Source organism: Chenopodium album, chromosome 9, assembly GCF_948465745.1.
Source record: "Chenopodium album chromosome 9, dcCheAlbu1.1, whole genome shotgun sequence".
In the NCBI taxonomy this organism is placed as follows: Eukaryota; Viridiplantae; Streptophyta; class Magnoliopsida; order Caryophyllales; family Amaranthaceae; genus Chenopodium; species Chenopodium album.
Window position 1 is genome coordinate 70718643 of NC_137842.1, and position 18766 is coordinate 70737408.

Below are 18766 nucleotides of genomic sequence, written 5' to 3' on the forward strand. Positions count from 1 at the left end.
TGTTTCCTAAATTATGCACAATAATATCACAATCATAATATTCTAGATACACTAGAATATCTCCAATAGAAGGCTAATATCCACGCTTTTTGAGAAATTTTGGAGTATTCGGGGTTCGGTGTCTACAAGTATTGAATTTCTAGGGAATACATCTCGGCGTCATATAATGTCGTTTTAAACCATATATGATCATTATTTATTGTCATAAATGTTCGTGATAGGCTTGACTAATGAAATCGGTGCAAGTTGTAAACCAGTAAATTGGTTGTTTAAAGGCAAATTGGATGGTTCCACCCACCTAATTGGACTTTCGGAGGGTATCAGGGACTATGGTAAACATTTTGGCAATTTTAATTTATGGGCGAAAAAAGTCAAAAAATTCCAAAATTGAAAGCTAATATCCACGCCTTTTGAGAAATTCCGAAGGTTTTGAAGACCAATGTCGAATAGTCTTAAAATTATAGGGGATACATCTCGGGGTCATATAATGCCATTTGGAACCATATATGATCATTATTTGTTGTCATTAATGTTCATGGTAGGCTTGATTTAATGAAATTGGTGCAAGTTGTAAACCAGTAAATTGGCCGTTTAAAGGCTAATCTGATGGTTCCACCCAGCCAATTGGACTCCCGGAGGATATTAGGGACCATGGTAAACATTTCGGCAATATTTATTTTCGGGTGAAAAAAAGTCAAAAAATTCCAAATTTGAAGGTTAATATCCACGCTTTTTGAGAAATTTCGAAGGTTTCGAGTCAGGCCAATAACAAGTTGGATTGATTTCAGGTCGGGTTTGTAACAAGTTGGGTTAAATTCGGACCGGGTTAGGAATGAGTTAGGTTGAATTCAGGTCAGGTTAGTAACAAGTCAGGTTAAATTCGGGTTTTGACGGGTTAAAACGGGTTTTGGTCAATTTCGGTTCAAGTCGAGTTTTGTTCAGGTCAATAATTTACGGGTTACATTCGGGTTGAGTCATCTCCAGGTTAGTTCATGTTCGGGTCTCACATACTCGGGTCAACTTGGGTCTAGGGTTGGTTTCCGGTCGAGTCAGTTCGGGTTTGTGTCACCCTTATTTCGGGGTCAGATGGGTCGGTTAATAATCGGGTTTGAGTCGGTATTTCGAGTCAGGTCAACGTTTGACAACTCTAGGCTCAACTATTGGTGGGGGAAGCATCTCTGATCATTAAATGCTATTTGGCATAAAGTATATCCCCTAGTTAATCACGTAAAAATCTAGGATGACAATGATCGATGAAAAGAAACGTGTTTGCAATCAGTTATATCGGTAATTAAGAGGCATTGGTTAAGGCCAAGGGCCAGGAGTCCAAGACTCTATAGATTATAACCAATGTTGTTTGATTTGATCATTTTGAAATAAATTAATTAATTTAACTTAAATAAGTTGAACTGAACACACCTTAGTAATTAAAAAAAGACTTACGCAGTATTAATTTTTTTTTTTTTGAAAAAGACTTACGTAGTATTACTTTAACCTCTACTAGATACTTGAGCACACTGTCACGTGCTGGCTTAGCAGGCCCCCAAGCCCCGATTGTTGCCTAGTGACCCTCTTGACGCCCATCCTTGATGTGGGAGATGACCCGTGACAACACACTCAAATTTAATCACGGAGGTGATTACGAGAGTGTGAGTGTACCATGATTCGCCCGAGTGTATTGGATAAACATTCTCGATAACTAATAACCCGTACGGACACATGCTAATTACTCCGTAGTGAGCAATTGTTTACAAATATCAATACTATACTATGGATAATGGAATAGCCAACACTTCACTTCACAATCACTTGAACAACTCCGTAGAACGCCAACCCCTTGACTCTTTAGAGTGCTAATCGAGCTCGAATTATCCCTTCATGTACATGAGATGATGAAGATAAACACCCATCTATAAATTTCAGATTTACTTTAACCAAATTTAGTGTATAGTAAGTTTTCGAAAATTGCCCACCATGTGTTCGATGAAATGCTTGACTGACATTTCTAGCTAAGTATGCTCTGTAACCAACATCGTACATCTGAGTTTTGATTCTGCTATTTCTTGCAAGTTTACTCTTTTTGGGGTGAAAAAAGCAAGAAGATAGGTGGGGCTGAGTGGAAGTAGAATACTAATGGAGTGTTTATCATCGGTATTGGCTTCAAAAACATGTTGCTTTCATAGGCCATACCTCAACTTTCACCCCATTTCCATGGTTTGTTCAGTTAGTTTCCTACCTTCACTCTCATCCTCCTTTTCTGTGCCGTTTCGCGGTGGCGTACCCACTTTGAAAAGAAGTCCAACAGCTGCAGCTGCTGCAATTGAAGCAGTAGAAACAGGCATACCAACTATACATGATACTGTCTCTCCTAAAAAGGTTTTGCTTTGTATTATGAATTCTGGTGTTATTTGGAACAAGGATAAATGAGTTGTTTTTTGTGTCCTTATAAGTGCTTAATGTTATTGTGTTGACAGGTTTTGATCCCAATTGGGTATGGAACAGAAGAAATGGAAGCTGTGATAATGGTGCAAGTTTTGCGCCAAGCTGGTGCTTGTGTGACTGTTGCCTCTGTTGAACCACAGCTTGAGGTCGAGGCGTCTAGTGGTGTGAAGCTTGTTGCTGATACCTCTATCAATTCTTGCACTAATGAGATATTTGATCTGATCGCCTTACCGGTTAGTTCTTTTGCACTTTCTTTGTTTCATTATGTGTGGCTGTGAGTTGAATGTATCTTAAATTTATCTTCAATAGAATAATCAGTGATATGTAGTTGCAATACTTTGAATGGCGAGTGTATATTAGAAAATTTCTAGTGTTTGGATGTCCTTATTTTAGCTAAGTTTTGCATACACCTCCTTTTGGTTCTACAAAATCCGTGTCTTACAGAGTTTACTGACATATATGCAGGGAGGTATGCCTGGTTCTGCTCGGTTGAGAGATTGTGAAGTTCTGCGCGATATTACTAGCAAACATGCTGAGGCAAAAAGGTTGTATGGTGCTATATGTGCTGCTCCAGCTGTTGCCCTCCAACCATGGGGACTACTAAGAAGAAAGCGGGTATATTTTGCATACTGGTATTTCTTGTAGGTCTTTCTGATTTTCTTTGAAGCACACCTAGTTTCTCATATCAAATTAAAGTAGCTGATTAATTTTTCATTACCTTTCACTACAAGATCACTTGTCACCCTGCTTTCATGGGCAAGCTTTCTTCCTTTTGGGCTGTCAAATCCAATATCCAAGTATCCGGAGAGCTTACAACTAGTCGTGGCCCTGGAACTACTTTTGAATTTGCCCTGGCATTGGTAGAACAATTGTTTGGCGAGTCTGCAGCTCAGGAAGTCAAAGGTTTGCTGGTAAGCTTGTTGGCATTTGTTTGATTTAAGGAAATTCTGTATCATCTTTGATATTCTCATTTTCTTTTTTCTTTTTACTTTTCTTGGGAGTTTATGACGGAACCTGTCTATTGATTTTATCCATGCATATGATGCGTTATTTAAGGAATGCAGAGTTAATAAGGAGTAGGAGACAGTAAGCATATGAAGAGGGAATTTGATACTTTGCAATTATGCAAGATGATGCATGAAAACCAAATTTGAAGTATAAATGATGATGTATTATCAACTCATTTCTCATAAATTTCCATGACTAAAATATGTAAACTAACACAATAATGGGTTTGAACGCGATTATAAGAAAAACAAGGCAAGTTGAGGGAAAAGATCACAGTAGCAGGGAAAAGGTTAGGAATAGTTGGGTTGGGGGGGGGGGGGTTGATACCCGTTTAGCTTTTTTTTTTTTTTTTTTTTTTTTTAGGTTTAGGGGTTCGGAAATTGGGTGGTTGGAGTTGTTTGTATGTATTATTAGTGATGAGGGAATAAGGTAATTAACTATTTGTATGTTATTACTATCTATATACACATATTGAATGATTGATTGATTGATGTGATGTGAACAAACTAATTACTCCCTCTGTCCCTTATTGTTTGCCCCAAACCATAAATCTACTTTATTAAGGCTTTGGGCAAAAATTGGTGCACATGGGTTGACACAAATATCAATGAGGAGAGAGATAAAGAGAGTGCAAGTGGAAAAACATGCCAAAAGTAGTATGGGGCAATCTTTTAGGGACACCTTAAAAAGGAAAGTGGAGCAAACAATTAGGGATAGAGAGAGTATGTATCAAGGGTGAGTAACAAACACCCCACAATATAATGTAATAGTATAATATTACAATATTTCAACATCACAATGGAATTTTCAAGTAACGAATTTGGGAATAATCAACAACTCCAATGAAGATGGACTTCATAGATTATAATAGGACCCTAGGATGCCGAGTTTGTTATTATTAGAACCATCTCTTGTAGCTTTTCACTACCAATAATGTAACATATTTCTAAAATAGCCAAAGTGAACAACTCATTCTCGGGACTTTATAAATTAATTAATAAGCTTCTTATGGTTTCAAACCAACTTATGTGATCCCGGGGGGCACCTCACGCATTCACTTTATTTTTGATTTTTTTTTTCAAAATTAGCTCGAAAGCGTGGATTATAATCTTCAAATTTGGAAAATTTTCAATTTTTTGGACCCGGAAAGGAAATAGGTCGGGGTGCTTCCCATAGGTCTCAAGACACTTTGGGAGTTCATTTAGGTGGCTAGAAATGTCCACTTTGCCTTTATAATGCCAATTTACCCATTTTTAACTCATGCCCCTTTCATTAACTCAAGCAACCACAAGAATTTATATGACCGACCAACGGTCATACATGGTTCCAAACCCCGATCACAAACGGCCCGTTTAACACATCTTTTTTTAAGGTTTGAGGGTTATTTGGGACAGGAAATCGGGTGGTTGGGGTTGTGTGTAATATTAGTGATGAGAGAATAAGGTAATTAACTATTTGTATGCTATTACTATTTATATACACATATTAAATGATTGATTGATTGATGTGATGTGAACAAACTAATTATGTAATGAGGGTGAGTAACAATTACCGCACAATATAATGTAATAGTATAATGTTATAAAATTTCAACATCACAATGGAATTTTCAAGTCAAGAATTTGGGAATAATCAACAATACCAATGAAGATGGACTTCATAGATCTTAATAGGACCCTTGGATGCCGAGTTGGTTATTATTAGAACCATCTCTTGTAGCTTATCATTACCTATAATGCAACATATTTCCAAAATAGCCGAAGTGAACAAACTCATTCTCGGTACTTTATAAACTAATTGATATGCTTCTTATGGTTTAAAACCAACGTACATGATCCCGGGGGGCACCTCACGCATTCACTTTATTTTTGATTTTTTTTTTCAAATTAGCTCGAAAGCGTGGATTTTAACCTTCAAATTTGGACAATTTTCAATTTTTTGGATGACACTTTGGGAGTTCATTTAGGTGACTAGAAATGTCCACTTTGCCTTTATAATGCCAATTTACCCATTTACAACATGTGCCCCTTTCATTAACTCAAGCCACCACAAGAATTTATATGACCGACCAACGATCGTACATGGTTCCAACTAATATTATATGACCCTGATCTCAAACGGTCCGTTTAGCACATCTTTTTTTAAGGTTTGGGGGTTATTTGGGATAGGGAATTGGGTGGTTGGGGTTGTTTGTATTATAAGTGATGAGGGAATAAGATAATTAACTATTTGTATGCTATTACTATCTATATACACATATTGAATGATTGATTGATTGATGTGATGTGAACAAACTAATTATATAATGAGGGTGAGTAACAATTACCCCACAATATAATGTAATAGTATAATGTTATAAAATTTCAACATCATAATGGAATTTTCAAGTCAAGAATTTGGGAATAATCAACAATACCAATGAAGATGGACTTCATAGATCTTAATAGGACACTGGGATGCCGAGTTGGTTATTATTAGAACCATCTCTAGTAGCTTTTCACTACTAATAATGCAACATATTTCCAAAATAGCCAAACTGAACAAACTCATTCTCGGTACTTTATAAACTAATTGATATGCTTTTTATGGTTTAAAAACGTATATGATCCTTGGGGCACCTCACGCATTCACTTTATTTTTGAATTTTTTTTCCAAAATTAGCTCGAAAGCGTGTATTATAACCTTCAAATTTGGACAATTTTCAATTTTTTTGGACCTGAAAAGGAAATTGTTCGGGGTGCCTCCCATTAGAGCTGTCAATTCGGGTAAACGGGTCGGGTTTGGGTCGGGTAAGAGTGGGTCGGGTCAACTCGGCTCGGGTCAATTTGGATTAATTCCATAACCTATGCGGGTCGGGTTTGGGTTGGGTCATGCTTGAGTCAGATCACGTCCGGTCATACTTCTTATCGGGTTTGGGTCGAGTTTAGGTCAAGTTACATTCAGGTCGAGTGGGGTTTGATTCGGATTTTCACGGGTTAAAACGGGTTAGGGTTATTCTCGGGTTAGAGTCACTCGGGTTTGAGTCGGGTTTAGTTCAAGTCAATAATTTGCAGATTATAATCTCGGGTCATTTTTAAGTCGGGTCATTCTCGGGTTCACGTCGGGTTTGGTTCAGGTCAATAATTTGCGGGTTATAATCAGGTTGGGTCATTTCCGAGTCGGGTCATTCTCGACTTCAAGTCGGGTTATGTTCAAGTCAATAATTTGCCGGTTACAATCACGTCAGGTCATTTCCAAGTCAGGTTATATTCGAGTTCAACTAACTATAAATAGATAATTATCATCTTTATCAAGCTAATTATTTCCTTTGACTATAATATATATGACAATATACTAGGGAACTATAGTCTATAATTTAGGAATATAATTATCTCCTTTGACCATACAACAAATATATACTATATTTAATTCATAAATTTGAGGATGATGCTCCTTTCTTTTGCCGGCCTGGACCGACTTGGTCTCCTTAGACAAAATGCTTTGATCAACAATAATAAGGTGGTCTAAATTGCATTTAAGGTGATTTGAAATCGGTTCAGGAACAATTTGGGTTGAATTTAGGTAGGGTCAATAACAAGTCGTGTTAATTTCGAGTCAGGTTAGTAACAGACCGGGTTGAATTTTTGGGTCAGGTAAAGTCTGGTAAAATTCGGGTCGGGTCAATAATAAGTCGGGTTGAATATGGTCAATAACAAGTCGGCTTGATTTCGGGTCGGGTTAAATTCGGGTCGGGTTAGGAACGGATCGGGCTGAATTCAGGTCAGGTTAGTAGCAAGTCAGGTTAAATTCGGGTTTTGACAGGTTAAAACGGGTTAGGGTCAATTTTGGTTCATGTTGGGTTCGGTGCAAGTTAATTAAATTGGCCGTTGTAAACTGGTAAATCGGTGCAAATTGTAAATCGGTAAATTGGCCGTTTAACAGCAAATTAGATGGTTTCACACACCCAATTGGACTCCTGTAGGGTATTAAGGACCATGGTAAACATTTCGGCAATTTTTATTTCCGGCAAAAAAAAGTCAAAAAATTCCAAAATTGAAGGCTAATCCACTCATTTTGAGAAATTTTGGAGGTTTCTGGGCCCGGTGTCGAAAAGTCTTGAAATTCTATGGGATACATCGCGGGGTCATATATTGTCGTTTGGAACCATATATGATCATTAGTTGTTGTCATAAATGTTCGTGGTAGGCTTGAATTAATGAAATCGGTACAAGTTGTAAATCTGTAAATTTGCCGTTTAACAGCAAATTGGATGGTTCCACACACCCAATTGGACTCCCGGAATGTATTAGGGAACATGGTAAACATTTCGGCAATTTTTATTTCTAGGCGAAAAAAAGTCTAAAAATTCCAAAATCGAAGGCTAATATCCACGTTTTTTGAAAAATTGTGGAGGTTTCGGGGCCCAGTGTAGAAAAGTCTTGAAATTCTAGGGGATATATCTCGTGGTCATATAATGCCGTTTGGAACCATATTAGATCATTATTTGTTGTCATAAATGTTCGTGGTAGACTTGAGTTAATAAAATCGGTGCAAGTTTAAACCGGTAAATTGTCTGTTTAAGGCAAATTGGATGGTTTCATCCACCCAATGGGACTTCCGGACGTAGGGATGAAAGTTCGGTTTGTGGTTTGGATTTTTCACCAAACCGAATCTAAACTGAATTAATTCGGTTTTACATTTTTTAAGCTGAATCTAAACCGAATTTGGATTCAGTCTAATCCAATCCAAACCAAATTAATTCGGTTTTGGAAATCGAATCCAAACTAAACCGAACTTCTTTAAGGAATTTCAAGCAAATTAGCAAATATATAATATAATCAAATTAATTAAAGCAAAACAAAAAGCAATTATCATATTACAAAGAAAATGAACATAATTTGGGAAATTTAATTAAAATTCAAGCAAAATCAATATATAATATGAAAATCCACCCCCACCTGATTTTCCATATAGTCTAACATACACCAGCACCCCAAATTCTAAATTTAAAAAACTAAATTGAAGTCTGATATTGAAATCGATAGCGGTGACCGTTGGAGAAGACTTAAAGTGATAGCGGCAGCGACGATGCTTAGTGGATGAGCGTGCGACTGTGCTTAGTAAAGGAGTGCTTGAGATCAAGTCTTGTGGGTGGTCGTAGAAGACAAAGAATGAGGTGAAAGGGAAAATTGGACTTGGGGTTGCCGCAATACACAATTGAGTGAGAAAGGGAAAAGGAGTTAGGCTTTCTAGAGGCTTATATATGAAGGGAAAATGGGCTGGTTAATTGGGCTTATTAGAATTTCGGTTTCAAATTTTGTTTTTCGGTTTGCTAAAGCCTAAAACTGAAACCGATCCGCAATCCATATTTTTTTAAAATCCTAAACCAATCCAAACCGAAATGTTAAAAATCCAATCCGAATTCCTAATTCGGTTCGGTTTGCGGATTTAATCCGTATTACTTTCACCCCTACCCTGACGGTATTAGGGATCATGAAACCATATATGATCATAATATGTTGTCATAAATGTTCGTGGTAGGTTTGACTTAATGAAATCGGTCCAAGTTATAAACGGGTAAATAGGCCGTTTAAAGGCAAATTGGATGGTTCCACCCATCCAATTGGACTCTCAAAGGGTATTAGGGACCATGGTACACATTTCGGCAATAATTATTTTCGGGCGAAAAAAGTCTTAAAAATTCCAAAAATAAAGGCTAATATCCACGCTTTTTGAAAAATTTCGGAGGTTTCAGGACCCGGTATCGAAAATCCTTGAGATTCTAGGGAATACATCTAAGGGTCATATAATGTCGTTTGGAACCATATATGATCATTATTTGTTGTCATAAATATTCGTGGTAGGCTTAAATTAATGAAAGAGGGGCAAGTTCTATATCGGTAAATTGGTCGTTTAAAGGCAAATTGGATGGTTCCATCTACCCAATTGGACTACCGGAGGGTATTAGGGACCATGGTAAACAATTTGACAATTTTTATTTTAGGGCAAAAAAAAGTCAAAAAATTCAAAAAGTGTAGGCTAATATCCACACTTTTTGAGAAATTTTTGAGGTTCCGGGGTCCGGTGTCGAAAAGTCTTGAAATTCTAAGAGATATATCTTGGGGTAATATAATGCCGTTTGGAACCATATATGATCATTATTTGTTGTCATAATTGTTCGTGGTAGGCTTGAGTTAATGAAATCGGTGGAAGTTGTAAATCGGTAAATTGGTAGTTTAAAGGCAAATTGGATGGTTCCATCCACCCAAGTGGACTCTCGGAGGGTATTAGGGACCATGGTAAATACTTCGTCAATTTTTATTTCCATGCGAAAAAAAGTCAAAAAAATTCCAAAATTGAAGTCTATTATCCACGCTTTTAGAGAAATTTTGGAGGTTTCAGGGCCTGATGACGAAAAGACTCGAGATTTTAGGGGATAGATCTCGGGGTCATATAATGCCGTTTAGAACCATATATAATCATTATATGTTGTCATAAATATTCATGGTAGGCTTGAATTAATGAATTCGATGCAAGTTGTAAATTGGCCGTTTAAAGGCAAATTGGTCGGTTCCACCTACCCAATTGGACTCCCGGAGGGTATTAGGGACCATGGTAAACATTTCGACAATTTTTATTTTCGGGCGAAAAAAAGTAAAAAAAATTCAAAAATTGAAGGCTATTATCTACGGTTTTTGAGAAATTTTGGAGTATTCGGGGCCGGTGTCTAAAAGTATTGAAATTCTATTGAATACATCTCGTGGTCATATAATGTCATTTGGACCCATATATGATCATTATTTGTTGTAATAAATGTTCGTGGTAGGCTTGAGTTAATGAAACCGGTGCAAGTTGTAAACCAGTAAATTGGTCGTTTAAAGGAAAATTGGATGTTTCCACCCACCCAATTGGACTCCCTGGGGGGTATTAGGGCCATGTTGAACATTTCGGAAATTTTAATTTCCGTGCGAAAAAAAGTCAAAAAATTCCAAAATTGAAGGCTAATATCCATGTTTTTTTAGAAATTTCGAAGGTTTTGGGTCCCGGTGTCGAAAAGAAATAAGATTTTAGTGATACATCTTGGTGTCATATAATGTCGTTTGGAACCATAAATGATCATTATATATTGTCATAAATGTTCGTGGTAGGTTTGATTTAAAGAAATCGGCGCAAGCTGTAAACCGGTTAATAGGCCGTTTAAAGGCAAATTGGATGGTTCCACCCATCCAATTGGACTCCTAAAGGATATTATGGACCATGGTATATATTTCGGCAATTTTTATTTTCGGGCGAATAAAAGTAAAAAAATTCCTAAATTGAAAGCTAATATCCACGTTTTTTGACAAATTTTTGAAGTTACGGGGCCCGGTGTTTAAAAGGCTTGAGATGTTAGGAGATACATCTCGGGGTCATACAATGCCGTTTGGAACCATATATGATCATTATATGTTGTCATTAATGTTCGTGGTAGGCTTGAATTAATGAAATCGGTGCAAGTTGTAATTCGGTAAATTGGCCGTTTAATGAAAAATTGGATGGTTCCACCCACCCAATTGGACCCCAAGAGGGTATAAAGGACCATGGTAAATATCTCGGCAATTTTTATTTTTGGGCGAAAAGAAGTCAAAAAATTCCAAAATTGAAGGCTAATATCCACACTTTTTGAGAAATTTTGGAGGTTTCGAGGCCCGGTGTCGAAAAGTCTTGAAATTCTAAGAGATATATCTCTGGGTAATATAATGCCGTTTGGAACCATACATGATCATTATTTTTTGTCATAATTGTTCGTGGTAGGCTTGAGTTAATGAAATCGGTGGAAGTTGTAAATCGGTAAATTGGTAGTTTAAAGGCGAATTGGATGGTTCCATCTACCCAATTGGACTCTCGAAGGGTATTAGGGACCATGTAAAACACTTCGTCAATTTTTATTTTCAGGCGAAAAAAAGTCTAAAAAATTCCAAAATTGAAGTCTAGTATCCACGCTTTTTGAGAAGTTTTGGAGGTATCGGGGCCTGTTGACAAAAAGACTCGAGATTTTAGGGGATATATCTCGGCGTCATATAATGCCGTTTATAACCATATATAATCATTATATGTTGTCATAGATGATCGTGGTAGGCTTGAATTAATGAAATCGATGCAAGTTGTAAATCGAGAAATTGGCCGTTTAAAGGCAAATTGGTTAGTTTCACCTACCCAATTGGACTTCCACAGAGGGACCATGGTAAATATTTCGACAATTTTTATTTTCGGGCGAAAAAAAGTAAAAAAAATTCAAAAATTGAAGGCTATTATCTACGTTTTTTGAGAAATTTGGAGTATTCGGGGCCCGGTGTCTTAAAAGTATTGAAATTCTATAGAATACATCTCGTGGTCATATAATGTCGTTTGGACCCATATATGATCATTATTTGTTGTAATAAATGTTCGTGGTAGGCTTGAGTTAATGAAACCGGTGCAAGTTGTAAACCTGGTTGTTTAAAGGAAAATTGGATGGTTCCACCCACCCAATTGGACTACCTTGGGGTATTAGGGCCATGTTAAACATTTCGGAAATTTTTATTTTTGTGTGAAAAAAAGTCAAAAAATTCCAAAATTAAAGGCTAATATCCATGCTTTTTTAGAAATTTCGAAGGTTTTGGGTCCCGGTGTCGAAAAGAAATAAGATTTTAGAGATACAACTTGGTGTCATATAATGTCGTTTGGATCCATAAATGATCATTATATATTGTGATAAATGTTTGTGGTAGGTTTGATTTAAAGAAATCGGTGCAAACTGTAAACCTGTTAATAGGCCGTTTAAAGGCAAATTGGATGGTTCCACCCATCCAATTGGACTCCCGAAGGATATTAAGGACCATGGTAAATATTTCGGCAATTTTTATTTCCGGGCGAATAAAAGTCAAAAAATTCCTAAATTGAAAGCTAATATCCAATTTTTTAAGTTTCGGGGCCCGGTGTTTAAAAGGCTTGAGATGTTAGGGGATACATCTCGAGGCCATATAATCCCGTTTGAAACCATATATGATCATTATATGTTGTCATTAATGTTCGTGGTAGGCTTGAATTAATGAAATCGGTGCAAGTTGTAATTCGGTAAATTGGCCGTTTAATGACAAATTGGATGGTTCCACCCACCCAATTAGATTCCCAGAGGGTATAAGGGACCATGGTAAATATTTCGGCAATTTTTATTTTTGGGCGAAAAGAAGTCAACAATTCCAAAGTTGAAGGCTAATATCCACACTTTTTGAGAAATTTTGGAGGTTTCGAGCCCGGTTTCGAAAAGTTTTGAAATTCTAAGAGTTATATCTCGAGGTAATATAATGCCGTTTGGAACCATATATGATCATTATTTGTTGTTATAATTGTTCGTGGTATGCTTGAGTTAATGAAATAGGTGGAAGTTGTAAATCGGTAAATTGTTCGTTTAAAGGCGAATTGGGTGGTTCCATCCACCCAATTGGACTCTCGAAGGGTATTAGGGACCATGTTAAACACTTTGTCAATTTTTGTTTTCAGGCGAAAAAAGTAAAAAAAAATCCAAAATTGAAGTCTAGTATCCACGCTTTTTGAGAAATTTTGGAGGTATCGGGGCCTGTTGACGAAAAGACTCGAGATTTTAGGGGATATATCTCGGGGTCATATAATGCCGTTTGGAACCATATATAATCATTATATGTTGTCACTGATGTTTGTGGTAGGCTTGAATTAATGAAATCGATGCAAGTTGTAAATCTGTAAATTAGCCGTTTAAAGGCAAATTGGTTGGTTCCACCTACCCAATTGGACTCCCGGAGGGTCTTAGGGACCATGGTAAACATTTCGACAATTTTTATTTTCGGGCGAAAAAAAGTCAAAAAGTTCAAAAATCGAAGGCTATTATCTACGTTTTTTGAGAAATTTTGGAGTATTCGGGGTCCGGTGTCTAAAAGTATTGGAATTTTATGGAATACATCTCGTTGTCATATAATGTCGTTTGGACGCATATATGATCATTATTTGTTGTAATAAATGTTCGTGGTAGGCTTTAGTTAATGAAACCGGTGCAAGTTGTAAACCAGTAAATTGGTCGTTTAAAGGAAAATTGGATGGTTCCACCCACCCAATTGGACTCCTTGGGGGTTAGGGCCATGTTAAACATTTCGGAAATTTTTATTTCCGTTCGAAAAAAAGTCAAAAAATTCCAAAAATTGAAGGCTAATATCCATGTTTTTTTTAGAAATTTCGAAGGTTTTGGGTCCCGGTGTTGAAAATAAGATTTTAGAGATACATCTTGGTGTCATATAATGCCGTTTGGAACCATAAATGATCATTATATGTCATAAATGTTCGTGGTTGGTTTGGTTTACAGAAATCGGTGTAAGTTGTAAACCGGTTAATAGACCGTTTGAATGCAAATTGGATGGTTCCACCCATCCAATTGGACTCCCGAAGGGTATTTGGGACCATGTTAAACATTTGGCAATTATTATTTCCGGGCGATAAAAATCTAAAAATTCCAAAAATAAAGGCTAATATCCACGTTTTTTGAGAAATTTTAGAGGTTTCAGGACCCGATATCGAAAATCCTTGAGATTCTTGGGAATACATCTAAAGGTCATATAATGTTGTTTGGAACCGTATATGATCATTATTTGTTGTCATAAATATTCGTGGTAGGCTTGAATTAATGAAATCGATGCAAGTTCTATGCCGGTAAATTGGTCGTTTAAAGGCAAATTGGATGGTTCCATCTACCCAATTGGACTTTCGAAGGGTATTAGGGACCATGGTAAACAATTCGACAATTTTTATTTCCGGGCGAAAAAAAGTCAAAAAATTCCAAAAGTGTAGGCTATCCACACTTTTTGAGAAATTTTTGAGGTTCCTGGGCCCGGTGTCGAAAAGTCTTGAAATTCTAAGAGATATATCTCAGGGTAATATAATTCCCTTTGGAACTATATATGATCTTTATTTGTTGTCATAATTGTTCGTGGTAGGCTTGAGTTAATGAAATCGGTGGAAGATGTAAATCGGTAAATTGGTCGTTTAAAGGCGAATTGGATGGTTCCATCCATCCAATTGGACTCTTGAAGGGTATTAGGGACCATGTTAAACACTTCGTCAATTTTTATTTTCAAGCAAAAAAAAGTCAAAAAAAACTTCCAAAATTGAAGTCTAGTGTCCTTGCTTTTTGAGAAATTTTGGAAGTTTCGGGTCCGGTTGACGAAAAGACTCGAGATTTTAGGGGATATATCTCTTGGTCATATAATGCCGTTTGGAACCATATATAATCATTATATGTTGTCATAGATGTTCGTGGTAGGTTTGAATTAATGAAATCGATGGAAGTTGTAAATCAGTAAATTGGCCGTTTAAAGGCAAATTGGTTGGTTCCACCTACCCAATTGGAGTCCTGGAGGGTATTAGGGACCATGGTAAATATTTCGACAACTTTTATTTTCGGGCGAAAAAAATTCAAAAAATTCAAAAATTGAATAATCTACGTATTTTGAGAAATTTTGGAGTATTCAGGGCCCAGTGTCTAAAAGTATTGAAATACTATAGAATACATCTCTTGGTCATATAATGTCGTTTGGACCTATATATATGATCATTATTTGTTGTAATAAATGTTCGTGGTAGGCTTGAGTTAATGAAATCGGTGCAAGTTGTAAACCGATAAATTGGTCGTTTAAAGGAAAATGGATGGTTTCATCCACCCAATTGGACTCTTTGGGGGTATTAGGGCCATGTTAAAAATTTCGGAAATTTTTATTTCCGTGCGAAAAAAGTCAAAAAAATTCCAAAATTGAAGGATAATATCCATCCTTTTTTAGAAATTTCGAAGGTTTTGGGTCCGGTGTCGAAAAGAAATAAGATTTTAGAGATACATCTTGGTGTCATATAATGCCGTTTGGAACCATAAATGATCATTATATGTTGTCATAAATGTTCATGGTAGGTTTGATTTAAAGAAATCGGTACAAGATGTAAACCGGTTAATAGGCCGTTTAAAGGCAAATTGGATGGTTCCACCCATCCAATTGGACTCCCGGAGGATATTAGGGACCATGGTAAATATTTCGGCAATTTTTATTTCCGGGCGAATAAAAGTAAAAAAAATTCCAAAATTGAAAGCTAATATCCACGCTTTTTGACAAATTTTTGAAGTTTTGGGGCCCGGTGTTTAAAAGGCTTGAGATGTTATGGGATACATCTCGGGGTCATATAATGCCGTTTGGAACCATATATGATCATTATATGTTGTCATTAATGTTCGTGGTAGGCTTGAATTAATGAAATCGGTGCAAGTTGTAATTCGGTAAATTGGCCGTTTATTGACAAATTGGATGGTTCCACCCACTCAATTGGACCCCCCGAGGGTATAAGGGACCATGGTAAACATTTTGGCAATTTTTATTTTTGGGCGAAAAAAGTCAAAAAATTCCAAAATTGAAGGCTAATATCCACACTATTTGAGAAATTCTGGAGGTTTCGGGGCCCGGTGTCGAAAAGTCTTGAAATTCTAGAGGATATATCTCGCGGTTATATAATGCCATTTGGAACCATATATGATCATTATTTGTTGTCATAAATGTTCTTGATTTATTGTGTTTTCAAGTGGTCTACTTCTAAAAATGATACCCTTAATTTCTTTTAGAAGATAAGACTGCATTTTTTTAATCAATTTGCCCAGAATTGATCTTTTTAATCTGTTTGCATTCTCTAACCACATTCTTACTTGCATAAATTAATGTTCTAGCTACTAATCCTTGTATTTTTGGACACATTATTCAGCTACTTAGTGAAGATCAGCCTAGAAAAGAGTTCAATGAAGTGGAATGGTTGCTTGATCACCCTCCTCATGTAAGCAAATTTATCTTTAGTGATTGTTTAGTTTTGGCCCTAATTTACTCTGTTGATATCCATCTGCATTCTCATTTCCTGTAGCATACACTTGTCTATCCGCCATTGTTAGTGCTGTTTGAATTCCTCTGTAGGATTGTAGAGTGAATGAATTATATGTGTAATTTTCTGATCTCAGAACTGAATCCTTTAGGAATTTTGAAAATGTTGTGTCACGCTGTTACATTGTACAGAACTTGGTGATCCCTGTCCTCAACTCCCATCTCCCAAGACCAGCACATCGAAAAAGAGGGAGTGGTAATTGCTATAGGTGTTGGGAGTCTTGGGAAATCCATAGTTAATTGATGACCATGTGCTGATTCAATTATTTTTTGTTATTTTATTCTTGTCAAATGCTAGCTTAGTTATACTTGGTCCAGTTATTTTCTGCCATTCTATACCAATTACATGAGATTTGTTTTGAATGCCAATTATGAATCTTATCATTAAGCTCAATGCTTCTGTAGCAATGCATATCTTCTAATGGCACAGCACTGTTTTAAGGGACTGAAAAACGGGAAGTTTACTCTTTCTCTTCATTTCCTTAGTTTGGTTGTAAGTGCTTCACCTATAATTACCCTGATAATCAAGCAGAAACCGGGTGTCCTTGATAACACAAACTCACAAAGTGCTCATATTCTATAATTGTTGATGGCCTTTCACCTTTGGTAGTCTTAACCTTTACATAGCAGAATTCACTTGTATTTGATCTTTTTTTTTTTTTTTTTTTTGCTGGAGATGCCTTCACTGATTAATTTGTCATATGCCACAAAGGTACTCATTCCAGTGGCAAATGGATCTGATGAAACAGAGGTTGTGACCATAGTTGACATTCTTAGAAGAGCAAAAGTAAATGTTGTGGTTGCTTCAGTTGAAAAGTCCCTGCAAATTCTGGCATCTCATGGAACCAATATTATTGCAGACAAGCTTATTGATGTAGCTTCTGAGTTCATTTATGACTTGATTGTTCTTCCGGTGAGAACTGTTTCCTTTATTCTCAACTCTAATAGAATACTACATGTCTTGGATTTCTCAGACTTAACAAAGTAATGGCTCATTTCTGTTAAGACGCTTGTTTTGTGGTTAGAAAATGAGTTTGATATCAACAGCAGGTGTGTGTGACTGAATAGTGGGCAAAAATATAAAAGAGCTATACGATATCAGGGACATAAGTTGCACAATTGGACATGGCAATTGGCAAGTGCATGCAGGTGTTTTAATATATTGTGCTCATAATTGCTAAATTATTAGTCGGCAAAAGAAAACTGAATGAAAATAGTATCAGGGTGTTGGGGGGGGGGGGGGGGGGGGGTGTTGGGTGTGTGTGTGGTGGTTGCAAGTGTCTTATCTTTTTACGTGAATTTCTGACCCACCTAATACTTCGTATAATGGTTTTCGTAATTTACAGGGTGGCCTCAATGGGGTTAAGAGGCTAAGTAAGTCAAAGGTTCTTAAGAAGCTACTTAAAGAACAGAAATCTGCCGGCAGAATGTATGGAGCTATATGCTCCTCTCTGACACTCCTGCATAAACAAGGGCTGCTCAAGGTAAGTGCTAGTTCTTTCTGATCTGGTATGTGCTTTTACATCTGTCTGCTGCATTGGTGAAAAAGAGAAAAGAGAGGGTGGTGTTTTATTTATTTATTACTTCGTATTACTCTAAGAGATGGTACTTGACTCAATTTCATGATGGTGAATATAGGATAAGAAAATAGTTGCTCATCCCTCCTTATCAGATGAACTAAAAATCGAGATGGTTGATGGTGCCAAGGTAGTGATTGATGGGAAGCTTATTACGTCCAAGGGACTAATTACTGCAACTGACTTTGCCCTTGCTATTGTAAGCAAGCTTTTCGGACATGCCAGGGCAAGAAGTGTAGCAGAAGGTCTTGTTTTTGAATACCCAAGGAGCTAACCAGTAACTAATGACAAGACTGTAGTTCTGTCCTATGGTCATGGCAGAGCTTAGTGCTCGGTAGATCATGCACGAATCATTGGAAAAGCAGAAAAAGCATACCTACCCTTGACAGGTTTGAGGTAGTCAGGTAACTCTTCATGATACCAACTGATTGAAAAAGATTATATGCAGATCTTTGGCTGCATTAACTTTTGAAGACCTCAACTGATGTTTGCCATTTTTAGATGGTAGACCAGCACCCAGTTTGCTGTCTCCTGATTCAATTTTTCCATGATGTCAGAGTGCTATGGTTGAGGTGTTGATAGGAATCATTCGCAAGCAAGAGGTTGCATTGGTTAAGCTTTAGTTAATTGAGTGCTGCTTATAGTGATGATATTGTCACTACAATAATTTAACTTAAACTAGTACGTGTAATTTTGGTAAAATTATCTTGGAATAGAATGTAAAGCAATTGAATTTTCTGTGTTGTTTTAACTTGTGAACGCAGGAAAAACATTTTTCTCCAAAATCACCAATGTTTCACCGTTTCC

At 36.8% G+C, this 18766-nt stretch overlaps 1 protein-coding gene across 5 annotated transcripts; it reads left to right on the plus strand.

Annotated features, from left to right (window-relative positions):
* The first annotated feature begins 1677 nt into the window (after positions 1 to 1677).
* LOC145560431 (protein DJ-1 homolog C-like) lies at positions 1678 to 18703 on the plus strand. 5 transcript variants are annotated; one of them, XM_081621681.1, is made up of 9 exons: positions 1678 to 2376; positions 2475 to 2675; positions 2908 to 3057; positions 3174 to 3353; positions 16213 to 16281; positions 17095 to 17295; positions 17729 to 17866; positions 18021 to 18363; positions 18408 to 18703. In XM_081621681.1, exons 1-8 carry the CDS (start codon positions 2134 to 2136, stop codon positions 18231 to 18233), a joined length of 1395 nt encoding a protein of 464 aa, XP_081477807.1. In that variant the 5' UTR covers positions 1678 to 2133; the 3' UTR covers positions 18234 to 18363; positions 18408 to 18703. The 5 variants fall into 5 exon arrangements, with proteins under 5 accessions (XP_081477807.1, XP_081477809.1, XP_081477810.1 ...); XM_081621683.1 differs by having other exon boundaries at positions 18461 to 18703; XM_081621684.1 differs by having other exon boundaries at positions 18517 to 18703.
* The last annotated feature ends 63 nt before the right edge of the window (positions 18704 to 18766 follow it).

Excerpts from the sequence above, each read along its gene's own strand:
- LOC145560431 (XM_081621681.1), top strand. The coding sequence starts at position 2,134 with ATGGAGTGTTTATCATCGGTATTGGCTTCAAAAACATGTTGCTTTCAT. Across the intron at positions 2,676-2,907 it reads TTGATCTGATCGCCTTACCG|GGAGGTATGCCTGGTTCTGC; the intron begins GTTAGTTCTTTT and ends ACATATATGCAG. Across the intron at positions 17,867-18,020 it reads ATAAACAAGGGCTGCTCAAG|GATAAGAAAATAGTTGCTCA; the intron begins GTAAGTGCTAGT and ends TGGTGAATATAG.